This window comes from Ips typographus, linkage group LG12 (assembly GCF_016097725.1).
Source record: "Ips typographus isolate SLU linkage group LG12, UJ_Ityp_2.0, whole genome shotgun sequence".
Taxonomy (NCBI): domain Eukaryota; kingdom Metazoa; phylum Arthropoda; class Insecta; order Coleoptera; family Curculionidae; genus Ips; species Ips typographus.
This window is the reverse complement of record NC_138433.1, coordinates 1,770,179-1,787,642: the sequence shown is the minus strand read 5'-3', so window position 1 is coordinate 1,787,642 and position 17,464 is coordinate 1,770,179. Positions and strand designations below refer to the sequence as shown.

The following is a 17,464-nucleotide window of genomic DNA, read 5'->3' as shown; positions in this document are numbered from 1 at the left end:
CTACACTGGTATATTAAAAACCGTCCTAAGAAGGTTTAACAAGCTTACAAAATTGCTGGACAATTATAGCTCTTATAACTATACACCTTCGCCAATTGTCAAGAAAACTACACTTTTGATAGAAGATCCAATTTTTCATCATCCTTTTGTGACCAAAAGTTCTACCAACTTCAAAGTTTTTAATTATTATTAAGCTGATACCTAGTCATTTATTTTTCTAAATAAAGACACTTTTCTACTCCTACAGAGTTAATTCCTTAACATTTTAGAGAATGGTAAGTAAAGTTGGTTCATTAGCTACTATTGTAACCAAATGCATTTAAAAAAAAATTAAACAACACACAATTTAATTTTTTTTTTAATTTACCTGCTGCTATTTGCTGTGCTCCTGGTACTAATTCCAAAACCACTAAAATTTAATTTTGTATCTGAAGGCAAAATCGCAAAAAGTTATTCAACCGCATTCACCAATTGTCAAGAAAAATTAATTTACCTCCTAATTACTTGTGTCATAGACTAAATGATAAGTACAGACAACCAGCGCAATGTAATTAAAGTGGCACCCAAAAAGGAAGCCGTTTACACTTCAAGGGCTTCCTAATGTATTGCCGCTTCAGTTGTACAGGTAAACTCTAAGAGATGGCGCTAAGTTGGTAGTTGCCAACTTTTGCAGTATTTCCCATAATCCGCTTCCTTTTGCTATCCCATCTGAACTGCGTAAGAAAGCTTGATTTTTTCAAATAAATTTGAGTTTCACTCGTATTTTGAAAATTAAACAAGATAAGAATTTCTGGTTAAAGATTCTATTTATTTTAAAAGTCACAGGACTGTTTTTTAACGTCAAACCAGAATTCTGAAGGTCACGTGACCGTTTTTTTAGTTTTTAATTGATCCACTAAATCACGTATCCATTTGTAAGATTAAAATGTCATTTTTAACGTCACGTGACAGTTTTTATGTTTAGACTATTTTTTTTTTCAAGTCGCGTGACTTTTTTAGCGTCAAAACAGATTCTGAAGGTCACGTGACTCTTTTAAGATTAAAAATGGAATTTATAATGTCACATGACAGTTTTAAATGTCATTTGGAGGATCACCTAATCGTTTTTCAGTTTAAACTGATATTTTTAAAAACCCTCTTTACAGTGCAAATGACCACGTGACAATTTTCTATTATTTTAACGTCAAAACGAAATCCTAAAGGTCACGTGACTCTTATTTAATGCCAAAACGGAACCCTGAAAATCACGTGACTGTAAATGACAAAATATTATTTGACGGGTCACGTGACTATTTTCAATAATTAAATTTAATTGTAAAAGTACGTGACCGTTTTTTAGTTTTAAACTGTAAATCTCGTGAAAAATTAATTTTGTATTAGGAGAGCGGAAAAGCAAGAAATTATTCAAGCGCATTCACCAATTGTCAAGAAAAAATAATTTAACAAAATCGGAATTCAAAATGGTTTTATAAAGGCTTTTGAAGGTATCTGACATGTTAACATCAATCTTCACAGGCTTAAGAAGGTCTTATAAGCTTTTGGCAACTAAAAATAAGTGGTAGAGGCATCTGGTATATTAAAAACCGTCCTAAGAAGGTTTAAAAAGCTTACAAAATTGCTGGACAGTTATACCTCTTATAACTATTCACCTTCGCCAATTGTCAAGAAAACTACACTTTTGATAGAAGATCCAATTTTTCATCATCCTTTTCAAATTGAATTTTGTATCTGAAGGAATCGCAAAAAGTTATTCAAGCGCATTCACCAATTGTCAAGAAAAATTAATTTACCTCCTGGTAGTAAATCCATCTATCCAAGAAGGTTTTGTTTGGCAACTAAAAATAAGTGGTAGAGGTATCTGGTACATTTTAAAAAACCCTCCTAAGAAGGTTTTAGAGGCTTACAAACTGGCCGGACAGTTATAGCTCTTAGAACTATACACCTTCGCCAATTGTCAAGAAAACTATATTTACCCCTACTTTTACATTTTTGATAGAAGATCCAATTTTTTATCAACCTTTTGTGACCAGAAGTACTACCAACTTCAAAGAGGTAAATAAAAACCCTCAGATAACATTTAAAACACGTAATCATATATTAATTTCACAGTTACAAGAAACAGTTTAGGTGTCACTGTTCTTCAAAGTAAAGTCACAAACCGCATCAAAGGCGTCAGTAGTAAATTTAAAAAAAACAGAAATTTCGTATTGTAATGTCAATGAGATTCGACATTTAATGACACCACTTTAAAGGAAACGTTTTGATTGGACACACTGAGACAGCGAACGTTACATTGTAGAGGTGCATAGACGTTTTCAACGCTACATAGATTCCGTTAAGGAAAAAGGTACACACGTAATTAAAAACGTTTTGTAAAGCTGACGGGGCCAGCTGAAAATCGGGAATGTGTTGAGCGGGAAACGTACGAAACATTGTTTATTACTCCTCCAGACTAAAGTCCAGGTAGGTGCCCTCCCTGCGCATGACAATCCTGAAGATGTCGCCCAGCTCGACCTGTCGATGGTCCAGGAGGTAGCAGGTTTTCTTTATGTGCGAACTGTCTGTGTGTTTGATTAAAATTACCGTAAATGACAGACTTGTAATTTATTCAACCAACCTTTGGTAGGAAAGTCAATGGCGCCGTAAAAGTCAATTTCGTACCACGTGTAGAGGGCGTTAATGTGCCCAGTTTCGGTGACCAGAATGTTTTGGGTTTTCTTCACGTAGTCTTTGTCGTCCACCGTGAACGTAATTGGACTCGAGTACTCGGTATAAGTAAAGTCGGAATCCAAATCGGGATGTTCGGAACCCTGAAGTTAATTCATTTTAGAAATTTAACAAAATGTCACATTTAATTAGAGAGTACTCGTCAGCAGTGTTGCCAAGTCAAAATATTTAATGGAATCAGTCAAAAAACGGTAGATCAAAACAAAATCATTAATTTTACATTATTATTCTGGTGTCTTTTAAAAGTTGTACCGTTTAAAAACGGTACTTTAAAAATACAGATTTTTTATTAATAATTGTTAGATCACGTGGTTTTAAAGGATATTTTAGCTAAACAGTCACGTGACCATTGTCAAAATCTAAATTTTGAAAAGTCCTGAAATTTGAGCACAGTTTGACAGTTTTTCGAAAACTGAAATATCAGCGCCATTATTTAAGCGAATTTAATACAATTTTGTAGATTTGTATTAATGAATATACGGCGACTCGAATGGCGTAAACGATTAAAAAAAAAATTTATAAATCCAATATGGCGGCCATAAGAAATAACAAAGTTGGCGATTGAACGATTTTTTTCTACGCCTTCTAGTTTTTGCGCAACCAGCGCCAACTTTGTTATTTCTTATGGCCGCCATATTGGATTTATAATTTTTTGTTTTTTAATCGTTTACGCCATTCGATTGGCCGTATAGTGATTAATACAAATCTACAAAATTGTATTAAATTCGCTTAAAAGATGGCGCTGATATTTCAGTTTTTCGAAAAATACGATTTTCAGTTTTTGGCTGATTCTAATGCAACATGTACAGAAACGGTAGATATATCGTTTTAACGGCAGACTTGGCAACATTGCTTGTCAGGTATATCTTTTTGTACTCGTTGCAAAGTTTCTTTCTTTTAAGGGCCAGTCACTTCAGAATAATTTTCTTCCAAAGATAACTTCTACGCAAACTGAGAGAAGAAAAAATCAAAGTACAACGCAATGACGTAACAATACGGTACTTTGATTTTTACTATATGAACCAACTAACCGTGTACTCGTTCATGAATTGGGCTACTTTAAAATTGAACACGTTTTCATCGTTCACCACGTTCCACGTTTCTAATTTTTCTGAGTAAATCAACACCACCTTCACCACCACCTTGGTGGGTAGCATCATTATGTCGGGCTGATCGGGTCTCAGTTTTTCCTTAAAAAAAAAACAAGCATTGAAAATTGTTAGATTTCCAAAAAACTACAGTTCCTAATGGACGACACTACGTTTGAGGTTATTCACGAAATTGTTAGTGGGTGATTATTTTTGCTCACCCTGTACACAATTTTTTAGATAGAAAGTTTTGCTCTACACCACTGAAAAGAGCAGTTCAAGACGATTGTTTTGAGTGGTTGAACCGCCCTAAACTCCCGAAAATAATCAAGATTATCGTTCGTACTACAGGGTGGTCCAGTTTTAAGTGTCTTTCACCATTCGGCCATCAAAAAATAAGTTGACATGCATTATTATGTCATTTTAATGAAGAACGCTTCCTAAAAAAGACGCAGACTTCCAAATTTCAGTTTAAAAAACCGTTTTTTTTAACTGTCACCATTGGAGCAAAGTGGTGTCAAACTGTCTGAATTTGAAAGACTGTTTTTTGTACATTTTTGGAATCTCCATTAAATTTCCTATCCAACAACCTGAAAAAACAAAAAAAAATTCGGTACAGTCAGGGAGAAAAGCGGTGTCAAAGTTTGAACTGCTTGAAACCCTGTTTAAAAGACAGTCAGGGACAAAATCGCTTGTAAAACTCACTGGGAGTGGAAAAGTTACTGTTTTTTGTACATTTTTGGAATCTCCATTAAATTTCCTATCCAACAACCTAAAAAAACACTAAAAAATTCGGTACAGTCAGAGAGAAAAGTGGTGTCAAAGTTTGAACTGCCTGAAACCCTGTTTAAAAGACAGTCAGGGACAAAATTGCTTGTAAAACCTGCTTGGAGTGGAAAAGTTACTGTTTTTTGTACATTTTTGGAATCTCCATTAAATTTCCTATTCAACAATCTAAAAAAACACTAAAAAATTCGGTACAGTCAGGGAGAAAAGCGGTGTCAAAGTTTGAACTGCCTGAAACCCTGTTTAAAAGACAGTCAGGGACAAAATTGCTTGTAAAACCTGCTTGGAGTGGAAAAGTTACTGTTTTTTGTACATTTTTGGAATCTCCATTAAATTTCCTATTCAACAATCTAAAAAAACACTAAAAAATTCGGTACAGTCAGGGAGAAAAGCGGTGTCAAAGTTTGAACTGCCTGAAACCCTGTTTGAAAGATATCAGGGATAAAATTGGTTGTAAAACCTGCTTGGAGTGGAAAAGTGAGTGTTTTTTGCACATTTTTAGATTCTCCATTAAATTTCCTGTCCAACAAATTGCAAAAACACTAAAAAATTCGGTACAGTCAGGGAGAAAAGCGGTGTCAAAGTTTGAACTGCCTGAAACCCTGTTTAAAAGACAGTCAGGGACAAAATCGCTTGTAAAACCTGCTTGGAGTGGAAAAGTTACTGTTTTTTGTACATTTTTGGAATCTCCATTAAATTTCCTATTCAACAATCTAAAAAAACACTAAAAAATTCGGTACAGTCAGAGAGAAAAGCGGTGTCAAAGTCTGAACTGCCTGAAACCCTGTTTGAAAGACAGTCAGGGACAAAATCGCTTGCAAAACTCACTTGGAGTGGAAAAGTGTCTGTTTTTTGTACATTTTTGGAATCCCCATTAAATTTCCTATTCAACAATCTAAAAAAACACTAAAAAATTCGGTACAGTCAGAGAGAAAAGCGGTGTCAAAGTCTGAACTGCCTGAAACCCTGTTTGAAAGACAGTCAGGGACAAAATTGCTTGTAAAACCTGCTTGGAGTGGAAAAGTTACTGTTTTTTGTACATTTTTGGAATCTCCATTAAATTTCCTATTCAACAACCTAAAAAAACACTAAAAAATTCGGTACAGTCAGGGAGAAAAGCGGTGTCAAAGCTTGAACTGCTTGAAACCCTGTTTAAAAGACAGTCAGGGACAAAATTGCTTGCAAAACTCACTTGGAGTGGAAAAGTGTCTGTTTTTTGTACATTTTTGGAATCCCCATTAAATTTCCTATCCAACAACCTGAAAAAACACTAAAAAATTCGGTACAGTCAGGGAGAAAAGCGGTGTCAAAGTTTGAACTACCTGAAACCCTGTTTGAAAGACAGTCAGGGACAAAATCGCTTGTAAAACTCACTTGGAGTGGAAAAGTGACTGTTTTTTGTACATTTTTGGAATCCCCATTAAATTTCCTACCCAACAACCTGAAAAAACAAAAAAAAATTCGGTACAGTCAGGGAGAAAAGCGGTGTCAAAGCTTGAACTGCTTGAAACCCTGTTTAAAAGACAGTCAGGGACAAAATCGCTTGTAAAACTCACTTGGAGTGGAAAAGTTACTGTTTTTTGTACATTTTTGGAATATCCATTAAATTTCCTATCCAACAACCTAAAAAAACACTAAAAAATTCGGTACAGTCAGTGAGAAAAGCAGTGTCAAAGTTTGAACAGGTTTATTGACAAAAAAAATCAAAATGGCGGCCTGGGACACCATTTTGTCTCTAATACTCTGAATGTACGAAAAATGTTCTTTAAAAAGAGGTGCAACATCATTTTTTTACAGAAAATTCAAAATGGCGGCACAGGACGCCCTTTCACAGGGGACGCCCTTTCTCTCAAATGAGAGAATTGGAATAAAAATTGAATATCTCAAGAAGGAAAAGAGGTATCAAAGTCGTTTTTGCACTGGATTATCAAGGAATGACATATCAAAAAATGGCAACCCTGCCTCGAGTCCGTTCTTGTTTTTACAGGGTTGGAATGGGCAAAATTGCAATCAGAACGACACTGGAACAGAAAAAATTACAATTTTTAAGCCTCACAAGTCAATTTTTACCCTTTTAAAGTAAAAGTCGATTTTCAAAAATCTTTAAATTTGTCTGAAAACTGTTAAAACTTTGTTTTAACATTATTGACATGTAAAGCTGGACCACCCCGTATAGTCCGTTCCAAAATAATGTAAAATGTACAGTGCGTTAAAAGACAGTTGAAATAAAAATTGAAGGCGATATAAACCGTTCCAAAAGAATGTTCACTGAATAATTTATAGTTAAAAATACAAAAAATGTAACTGTACCAATAATATTATAAAATGGATGTGCAATTACCTTTAAACCTATCGTAGGATGTATGGAACCGTCAGTGCTGACAGGATCAACCAAACAAGCTTTGCACTCTTTCAAATACTTGTGAATGCCACACATTGTGGTGTTGTGGCCCATTTTGTTTTCTGAAATTGTCCAGCACGAGCAATTAACCGGAAAGTGTTGTTTTACCACTCTTACCTACGACAATCATTTTACCGTGCGGAATAGCGTTGATTCTCAAAATGTGATCGAAAAAATCCATGTATTTGAAATCACTGTCGGTTTTGATTACCGTGTAAAACTGACAACCCTGCGTGACCGCTAACATAAAACCTAACAGAGGAAAACTCATCAAGTCCATCACCTGAAACGCAAAACAAGAATCGTTCGCAAATCCACATATTTCGCATTTATTTACGTCTTACCGGTTTGTGAGGTTCTTTAAAGTTTTCCGCAAACCCTGTAGTCATGAATTCGTTGGCTAAAGCTAAAATCTGGTTAACTAAATAGGTGTCGTTCAGGAAAGACACTATTTCTTTGGAGACCAGCCAGCAGGAAATGCACGTATCCGGTTTGGTAATCTTTAACAAAGGATTTATTTAGAATTTTGAAACACAGAGGGAGCTGCAACACTGCAAGATAGTTTCCAGACAGTATCAGAGTGTATTTGACAATTTCAAGACAGTAAAACAGCTTGAGAATCACTGGAATAAGGTGCAAAAAACGTTGACTCGTCCTGTATATTTTAAAAAATTAAAGTGGTTTTTAGTAAATATCTCGAAAACGGTTCGACTTACAAAAAAACTACAAGAGTGCAAAATTGTTCCTAATGGATCACTAAACCAAACTACGTAAAGTTTGAACTTGAATACAGTTGCCTGTATACAGGGTGTGCACGAAATTGTTAGTGGGTTATTATTTTTGCTCACCCTGTACACATTTTTTTAGATACAATTTTTTCCTCTACACCACTCAAAAGAGCAGTTCAATACGATTCTTTTGAGTGGTTAAACCACCTTGAAATCCCGAAAATAACCAAGATACAGGGTGTTCAAGAATTTTCGGTAAAAAGTGAATCAAAGTAGTTTTTCGAAAATATCTCGAAAACGGTTAGATATACAAAAAAACTATCAGAGGGCAAAATTGTTCCTAATGGACCACTAAACCAAACTACGTAACGTTTGAACTTGAATACAGTTGCCTGTATACAGGGTGTGCACAAAATTGTTAGTCATTATTTTTGCTCACCCTGTACACAATTTTTTCCTCTACACCACTAAAAAGAGCAGTTTAAGGCGATTTTTTTCAGTGGTTGAACCACCCTGAACTCCCGAAAATAACCAAGATACAGGGTGTTCAAATTTTGGACAGGCTTGTAGTGAAAAAGTAGTGGAAACTTTGACGCCCTCTAGCGGCCAAACAGTCCAACTTAGGTGTGTCAGCTCAACGTCACGTGACAGCATTTATTAGCTTTAATTTGTTATACGGTGTGTTTATACAGTATGTTTCAAGGAAGCGAGTTATTTGAGATTTAACGGTGAATTGAAGGTTTTTTCAGTTTTTCGCTATAAAAACCGCTATTTTGGTACCACCTCGTTCATATTGTGGTTCTGGGGTGATTTTGGTCGGGGGAATTCATTTCTGATGTCAAATTGGTTCTAGCTGGTACCATTTCTGCTGTCACCTCGAAAATATGGTGGTTTTTTCCACTTTTTAGGGTCACCCTTAAAAATGTTCAACATTTTAGGTTTTTATTTTTTCACGGCCAAACGGTGCGTGGTACAGAAAAAATGCTTGGAAGGTCAAAGTAGCGTCTGACCGAGGTACATTTATGGTAAAAATTTCTAACTCAAAAAAATTGCGATTTTGAGACATTTTTTAAAAATGGTGTAACAGTCAAAGTGACTTTAACGTGTTCCACCCTGTATCTCCCTTAAATAAAGGACTAAAAATCTGAAAAAAATTACAGAATATACATGGTGAGTCACCTTCACCATCTGTGACTCAAAACTGCTGCTACATTTGATTTAGATCTATCTATAGTCGACGGCATTAATTAGGTCCTACTCAATTACAACAAAAACTAATAATCTGGCAACAATGCACACAACTCCTTAAAAATAGAGGTAAAGTAGGTTATACGCTTGAATGTGCGTCCTTTCAATAACGTTCGTGTGAGAAAGAGAGAGAAAGTAAACACTTACAACACTCACCGATGACGTACAACAGTCCAATTAATGCCGAAGACTATACGGGGTGGTCCAGTTTAAAATGTCAATAATTCACCAATCCATAGCCAATTAAAAAATAAGTTGACATTCATTATGTCATTTTCCTGAAAAGTGCTTCTTAAGGAAAATACAGTCCTTCAAATTTCTGTTTAAAAAATCGTTTTTTTTGTCATAACTGTCAGACCGTTGGAGAATAATTGATCAAATTTGGAACAAGCACTTTATTACACGTTATTACGGTCAAAGACCCGAAACTAACCCAACCCAACTTAAAAATTGTCTTGGAAACGAAAAATTCACTTAAGAAGTTTAAAAAATACTATTGTAGCCAGTTTTCATAGTTTCCAGGCAAACTAAAAGACTTTGGTTTTGAAAATTGAATTAGAAAAGATTCAGAAGCTTAAAAATTGTGTTTGTAACCAATTTACATGCAAATCGAAAGACTTTAATACTAAAAATTGACTTGTAGACATAAAAACTACTTTTTCAAGAATTTGTTACTACAAATTCATACATTTAAACCTTAAAAATTGACTTGAACCCCAAAATGTAACTGAACTAATGAAAAGTGACATCAGAAGCTTAAAATTTGCATTTGAAGTAAGTTTTCATAATTTGAAGACAAATTTCAATATTTTAGTCTTGAAAATAGTCTTAGATGCAGGACATTGACATTAGATTCATGAAAATTGTCTTGAAAACGAGCTTTTCGTGCTTTTTACTTTGCTTTTCATTTTCTCCGAATTCTGGACTATTTTTAGTGCCTCAAAACTGCTTTCAGCTTGGAAAATCGAGTTTCAAGACTATCTTCACCAAGTTATTGACATAGCAAACTTAAAAAACAATTTTTACATTCTTTATAGACTTAAAATAGCATTCCAAGCTTTGCCACTATTAAATCGACTTCTAGACACCTCAGTGCTAAAAATTCGGGTATTTCTTAATAAACTAGACTGTTTTCAGTGCCTCAAATTGAGTTTCAAGACTATTGAATAGGAAATTTAATAAGGATTCCAAAAATGTGCTCAAAACAGTCATTTTCTCACTCCAAGAAGGTTTTGCTAGCAATTTTGTATCTGACTGTTCTTTCAAACTGTGTTTCTGGCAGTTCTAATTTTGACACCGCTTTTCTCACTGACTGTACCAAATTTTGTAGTAATTTTTTAGGTTATTGAATAGGAAATTTAATAAGGATTCCAAAAATGTGCTCAAAACAGTCATTTTCACACTCCAAGAAGGTTTTACCAGTGATTTTGTACTTGACTTTCCTTTCAAACTGTGTTTTAGCCGTTCAAACTTTAAGACTGCTTTTCTCACTGACTGTACCAAATTTTGTAGTAATTTTTTAGGTTATTCAATAGGAAATTTAATAAGGATTCCAAAAATGTGCTCAAAACAGTCATTTTCTCACTCCAAGTGGGTTTTGCCAGCAGTTTTGTACTTGACTGTTCTTTCAAATTGTGTTTCTGCAATCAAATTTTGACAACGCTTTTCTCATTGACTGTACCAAATTTTGTAGTGATTTTTAGGTTATTGAATAGGAAATTTAATAAGGATTCCAAAAATGTGCTCAAAACAGTCATTTTCTCACTCCAAGAAGGTTTTGCTAGCAATTTTGTATCTGACTGTTCTTTCAAACTGTGTTTTAGCCGTTCAAACTTTGACACTGCTTTTCTCACTTACTGTACCGTTTTGTAGTGTTTTTTCAAGTTATTGGGTAGGAAATTTAATAAGGATTTCAAAAATGTGCTCAAAACAGTCATTTTCTCACTCCAAGTGAGTTTTACCAGTAATTTTGTACTTGACTGTCCTTTCAAACTGTGTTTTAGCCGTTTAAACTTTGACACTGCTTTTCTCACTGACTGTACCAAATTTTGTAGTGTTTTTTAGGATATTGAATAGGAAATTTAATAAGGATTCCAAAAATGTGCTCAAAACAGTCATTTTATCACTCCAAGTGAGTTTTGCCAGCGATTTTGTCCTTGACTGTACTTTCAAACTTTGGCACCGCTTTTCTCCGACTGTACCAAACTTTTTAGGGTTTTTATTAGGTTACTAGATAGGAAATTTAATGAAGATTCCAAAAATGTCTTCAAACAAGTCATTTTCACACTCCAAGAAGGTTTTACCAGTGATTTTGTACTTGACTTTCCTTTCAAACTGTGTTTTAGCCGTTTAAACTTTGACACTGCTTTTCTCACTGACTGTACCAAATTTTGTAGTGTTTTTTAGGTTATTGAATAGGAAATTTAATAAGGATTCCAAAAATGTGCTCAAAACAGTCATTTTATCACTCCAAGTGAGTTTTGCCAGCGATTTTGTCCTTGACTGTACTTTCAAACTTTGGCACCGCTTTTCTCCGACTGTACCAAACTTTTTAGGGTTTTTATTAGGTTACTAGATAGGAAATTTAATGAAGATTCCAAAAATGTCTTCAAACAAGTCATTTTCACACTCCAAGAAGGTTTTACCAGTGATTTTGTACTTGACTTTCCTTTCAAACTGTGTTTTAGCCGTTTAAACTTTGACACTGCTTTTCTCACTGACTGTACCAAATTTTGTAGTGTTTTTTAGGTTATTGAATAGGAAATTTAATAAGGATTCCAAAAATGTGCTCAAAACAGTCATTTTCTCACTCCAAGTGAGTTTTACCAGTGATTTTGTACTTGATTGTCCTTTCAAACTGTGTTTTAGCCGTTTAAACTTTGACACTGCTTTTCTCACTGACTGTACCAAATTTTGTAGTGTTTTTTAGGTTATTGAATAGGAAATTTAATAAGGATTCCAAAAATGTGCTCAAAACAGTCATTTTATCACTCCAAGTGAGTTTTGCCAGCGATTTTGTCCTTGACTGTACTTTCAAACTTTGGCACCGCTTTTCTCCGACTGTACCAAACTTTTTAGGGTTTTTATTAGGTTACTAGATAGGAAATTTAATGAAGATTCCAAAAATGTCTTCAAACAAGTCATTTTCACACTCCAAGAAGGTTTTACCAGTGATTTTGTACTTGACTTTCCTTTCAAACTGTGTTTTAGCCGTTCAAACTTTAAGACTGCTTTTCTCACTGACTGTACCAAATTTTGTAGTAATTTTTTAGGTTATTCAATAGGAAATTTAATAAGGATTCCAAAAATGTGCTCAAAACAGTCATTTTCTCACTCCAAGAAGGTTTTGCCAGCAATTTTGTATCTCACTGTTTTTTCAAACTGTGTTTTAGCCCTTCAAACTTTGACACTGCTTTTCTCACTGACTGTACCAAATTTTGAAGTGATCTTTAGGTTATTGAATAGGAAATTTAATAAGGATTCCAAAAATGTGATTTCCGGACTTTTTTTAGTTCTTGAATGCCAGTTTCAGACACTCAACCAGGATGGCAGTCTGAGAAAGCGAATTATAAGACCATCCTAGTAGTAAAAAAGTTTTTAGACTATTGAGTACAAATTTGGACTTTCACAAGTCTTGAATGTTCAGTTTTAAACTATAAAAACGATTTTTTAAATGGAAATTTGGAGGACTGTAAGTTCCTTAGGAAACGTTTTTCAGAAAAATGACATAATGCAAGTCAACTTGTTTTTTGATTAGCTATCGACTGGTGAATTATTGACACTAAAAAAACTGGACCACCCTGTATAGTTGTGTTAGTGACAGCTTTTGTTATACCGACCTGATAAAACTTTAGTTGACTGTCCAGTACGGTAACTTCAAATTGCACAATTTCCCCCTTTTTAACGGCGATCGGGTGCACCAAATGGCACACCGCCTGCTCCCAGCATTGCACGCGATCCTGGCAACGCGGATCCGTCGTTATGGTGATGTTTTCATCCAAGTCCAGTTCGAACCACATCGCAATCGAAGTGAATTGGTCGTCTTGGAGACACTCAAACTGTCCCAAACATTAATAAGCACCCACCTAGTTCACGCCAACTTACCTCGATGATTTTCGAAAAATTAAGATCGTTCGCTATGACGTTTAGCTCGAGTACGTCGTAGAAATTTAAATCAAACACCTCAACCGGTTGGGAGAGATAGACAATGTTTTTGGTGGAAATATCTTCAGCTTCGTAGGGTTCCGCGTCGATTTGTCTGATACACATTTGATCTAGACTTAAAGCGGGTATGGGGTTGACAACTCGAAAGTTTTGCGAGTCTTTGTAGCTGATTGCTGTGGATAAATTAGTGATACAGTGGAATTAACACTTTAATTTGATTAACATACCAGAGGCGTAGAGCCTGGCACCGCACGGAACCACTTTGAAATCTTTTTCGGTAATCAACACGTGATGGGCGTGGAGGAGGGTTTCCAGCATTCTCTCGCCGAATATCGCGCAGTCAAAAATTTCAGTCACCAATAGATTGCATCGAGCCGGCGGCTCTGACAGTTTCGTCGAAAAACAGTTGATTACTTTGACGTTTGAGCGATGGTTTTCTTTCATTATGTTCTCGCACATTTTGGCTAAAGATTTGTTCTCTTCGATCGCGGTAACGTTTACCTCTGGGTGTTCAGAGGCCATCAGAGACAAAAGACCACAACCCGCACCCAAGTCGATCACATCGCGATAACCTAAATTAACCCAATTTCTCCATTAACCTATTTGGAGAATAATTGGTTTAAATGAAACAACCTTTACTTATCACACTTCTAATAGCTTGGTAATAGGCTGAATTTCGATGGATGTCGTTCAGCATTTTAAAATGCCACCTGGGGATTTGCCTCCATTTGCAATGCATCAGATTTTTTTCGGCAGGAAGGTACTTTTTGCTGCACGCCACCGCCTTGTCCAAGTAGGTTCTGGCTATATCGATTTGACCCATTCTAAAACATTATAATTCACTATTAAACTGTAACTATTTCTAATGACCAAACTTCAGCCATTAATTGACAGTAATTATTAGTGATATTATAATCCATAAAGACTTTGAACAAATCAAGCTTAACGTTGTTGTGTTTGTAATTTGGAAGGGCACTATCGTGACGTCAAAACCAATCCAACTGTTGTGACGTCATCTGAGTGCCTTTTGTAAGTTGATCCAGTAAACTACCAAATTTTGTAGTAATTTTTTAGGTTATTGAATAGGAAATTTAATCAGGATTTCAAAAATGTGCTTAAAACAGTAATTTTCTAACTCCAAGTAGGTTTTACAAGCGATTTTGTCCCTCACTGTCCTTCCCATCTGTGTTTGTGGCAGTTCAAACTTTGACACCTTTTTTCTCCCTGACTGTACTAAATCTTTTAGTGTTTTTTATGTCATTAGATAGGAAATTTAATGAGGATATCAAAAATGTGCTTAGAACAGTAATTTTCTCACTCCAAGTCGATTTTACAAGCGATTTTGTCCCTCACTGTCCTTCCAATCTGTGTTTTAGCTGTTCAAACTTTGACACTGCTTTTCTCACTGACTGTACCAAATTTTGTAGTAATTTTTTAGGTTATTGAATAGGAAATTTAATAAGGATTCCAAAAATGTGCTCAAAACAGTCATTTTCTCATTTCTGTTCTTTCAAACTGTGTTTCTGGCAGTTCAAACTTTGACTCTGTTTTTTCCCTGACTGTACGAAATTTTGTACTGTTTTTTCAGGCCACAGAATAGAACATTTAATGAGGATTCTAAAAAGGTGCTTAAAACATTTTCTTACTCCAAATTAGTCATGTGACTGTCAGGTTAAATTATCCTCTAAAACCATGTGATACCAAAATTGGCCTAAAATATGTAATAATTACAGTTTTCTGTCAGTTTTCAAAACTAGACGTGTTTGAAACATGTTAAAAGGATAAAAGTCCATATTTTTGACTGATTATTCTATGAGAGAACAGGGGCCTAATTCTTGAAAGCAGGGAACGGAATTCTCAAGAGAAGTGTTGATAGAATGTGACAGAAGGAGCTGACAATGACGGGTTCCTGTCACATTCTACAGGTCTTTGTCTTAATAATTCCCTTCCCTCGTTTCAAGAATACGCACCCAGAGCGAATGTGACCTCAGAATGATGTAATTGGGCAAAATCATAACTTGACCTACTGTCAAATTACGTCATTGTGACGTCACATTCGCTCTGCTGCCTTTATGGAGCCTAAAAACGAATGGAAACCAAATGCCAAACATATTTAGCCTGAGTGTTTACTAGAATGTGTACAGAGTCTATCTCACTTTGATCAAAAAATATTTCCTATTTTACCTAATACATGCAAATTTAGTAAAAGACTTACTTGAACAAATATCCTCCTAAATTATTGAGTATAATGTAGTTGTTGGGAAAAAAATTGATTGCCTGAAGATAGATCTTGAGGAGTTCTTCGGTGTCATTGGCCTCCTCCAATACTATACCAATTCTGCACACCAACTTGGTGAATCCAAGTTGGACGGCGGGAGTGCTACTGCCCGGATCGTCCAAACTATCGAAATAATTGACAAAGTTCTCGTAAGCGTCCGGATAGTTGTTGTTCTTGAAACATTCTTTGGCTTTGTTTAAATAAAAGTTGCTGTTCATTTTGTTGGGTTTTAATGCGTTCTGCGTGAGGATTTTCGGGACGCGCGATTCGGATGATCTCAACATTATCCTGATGAGATTCCCGCCTCGGGATTTGCTTTTCCTCGCCCCTCTGTTTATTTTTTTTTCACTAAAAATCACCAATACAATACACTTTACCCTAAATAAAACCCGGAAGAAATGAGGTTAAAAAATACGTCCTGTCAAAACGTCATCTGTCAGTTGTCTGTAGTGGTCTTTGTTTTTCTTGTGCTTAGTTAAAAAAGGACAGACAATACAAAAGTGTCACGTGACACACACTAGTACAACTTAACCTTAAATTCCACTGGAAAACTGTAAACAAAACAAACTTATTAATTTAAAATGCCTTTTCCGAAGTCACCATTCGACGAATCATTCAATACTGCCGTTTTGACCCAATTAAATGACCGGACATCAAGTGACAACCCTCAGCTACAAAAGACTTTAGAATGGTTGTGTACAACGCCTCAGGTAACCTCCTACCGGGTTAACACCCTCAAAACCACTCCAGAGAAAGTAAAAGACTTAATTCAGGCCCAGCTTGATAAAATTGTAGGCAAGGACGTAATACAAGCTGAGTTTAGTATATTGTCAAAAAACATCGTCCTCTTCAAACATTTGAAAGTTAACCAGCTGCCTCAATTATCCAAAGAAGTGATTGTGGATGTGAATTGTGCGGCCGCTGTTCTACGGGGGGCCCATATTTATGCTCCTGGAGTTCTGGGCATGCAAAGCGGTGTCAAACATGAAGAGTGTGTGAGCATTTATGCGGACATATCAGGGAAATGCTTAAAAGGGTTTTTAAAAAAATATGAAGACACCAAGCGTCTTTTTATAGGAAATGGTCTAGTAAAAATGACTAGGGATGAGTTATTTGGGGAAGATTTAAGTCCTAAAGGGATTGCAGTGCAGGTCACTGAGACTACAAGTGGGTGTGTGTCTTTAGGTAATGATTTCTTACCTCCAGGCTGGGCTTTATTGCAAAACATTCCATCAGTTTTGTGTGTTGAAGCTTTAGACCCTCGGCCAGGTGAAAGAGTGTTTGATATGTGTGCAAGTCCAGGCCACAAAACTGTTCACATTGCAGCACTAATGCGTCATCAGGGTGTGTTAGTGGCACTAGACAAAACACCAAATAAAATTAAATTATTACAACAAACCTGTGATGAGTTTGAGGCTAAAGTACACATTTTCCAAGCAGATTCTTGCAAAATCTTGGATCAGGATCCTCGTTTTGTCCCAGACTGTTGCGAAAAAATTCTGTTGGACGCTCCTTGTAGTGGTTTAGGCAAAAGACCTCAATTACGTAACAAAATCACAGAAAAAGTGATTAAATCTTATGTGCCATTGCAAAGGAAACTGTTCAGTGTAGCAGTAAAAGTGTTGATGCCAAGGGGGAAGCTGGTTTACAGCACCTGTACTATAACTTTAGCTGAGAACGAAGGTATTGTGGCTTGGGCTTTAAAGACTTTTCCTGAATTGTCATTGGTTAACACGCCTGGAGATTACCATCAAGGATGCGGGTGGGATGGAAGTGGTCTTAGCCCTGAGGACTTGGCTAAAGTTAGACGTTTTGGTCCTGATGGGTGTGTGGATAGTATTGGATTTTTTATGGCCTGTTTTAGAAAAAATGAATGTGACTAAGTTAATATAAATTAATGGCAGAGACTGGTGAGTGATAAGCCACAGCAGAGATAAGACTTTTATGGGTATTTAAGTAATCGTTTAGAATGTTTTTGTCAATAATATAATGGAATAAAGGTTTTAATTTCCAGAAATCAATGTGTGTGTGTGTGCTGTATATC

At 35.7% G+C, this 17,464-nt stretch overlaps 2 protein-coding genes across 3 annotated transcripts; one reads left to right on the top strand and one right to left on the bottom strand.

Annotated features, from left to right (window-relative positions):
• Positions 1-2,071: 2,071 nt before the first annotated feature.
• Positions 2,072-15,959, bottom strand: LOC145736410 (protein arginine N-methyltransferase 9-like). Its single transcript, XM_081990837.1, has 11 exons — positions 15,358-15,959; positions 13,776-13,966; positions 13,370-13,714; positions 13,083-13,315; positions 12,818-13,036; positions 7,347-7,502; positions 7,120-7,285; positions 6,943-7,064; positions 3,759-3,917; positions 2,618-2,810; positions 2,072-2,561 (listed from the first exon to the last, which is right to left on the bottom strand). The coding sequence occupies exons 1-11, from the start codon at positions 15,702-15,704 to the stop codon at positions 2,440-2,442; spliced, it is 2,253 nt and encodes a 750-aa protein (XP_081846963.1). The 5' UTR covers positions 15,705-15,959; the 3' UTR covers positions 2,072-2,439.
• LOC145736428 (tRNA (cytosine(72)-C(5))-methyltransferase NSUN6) lies at positions 15,945-17,437 on the top strand. Of its 2 annotated transcripts, XM_081990890.1 has the most exons (2): positions 15,965-16,130; positions 16,216-17,437. In XM_081990890.1, the coding sequence occupies exons 1-2, from the start codon at positions 16,109-16,111 to the stop codon at positions 17,301-17,303; spliced, it is 1,110 nt and encodes a 369-aa protein (XP_081847016.1). In that variant the 5' UTR covers positions 15,965-16,108; the 3' UTR covers positions 17,304-17,437. The 2 variants fall into 2 exon arrangements, with proteins under 2 accessions (XP_081847015.1, XP_081847016.1); XM_081990889.1 differs by having other exon boundaries at positions 15,945-17,437.
• The last annotated feature ends 27 nt before the right edge of the window (positions 17,438-17,464 follow it).

Excerpts from the sequence above, each read along its gene's own strand:
- LOC145736410 (XM_081990837.1), bottom strand. The coding sequence starts at position 15,704 with ATGTTGAGATCATCCGAATCGCGCGTCCCGAAAATCCTCACGCAGAAC. Across the intron at positions 13,967-15,357 it reads TTAGGAGGATATTTGTTCAA|AATGGGTCAAATCGATATAG; the intron begins GTAAGTCTTTTA and ends ATAATGTTTTAG. Across the intron at positions 3,918-6,942 it reads ATCCTACGATAGGTTTAAAG|GAAAAACTGAGACCCGATCA; the intron begins GTAATTGCACAT and ends TTTTTTTTTAAG.
- LOC145736428 (XM_081990889.1), top strand. The coding sequence starts at position 16,002 with ATGCCTTTTCCGAAGTCACCATTCGACGAATCATTCAATACTGCCGTT.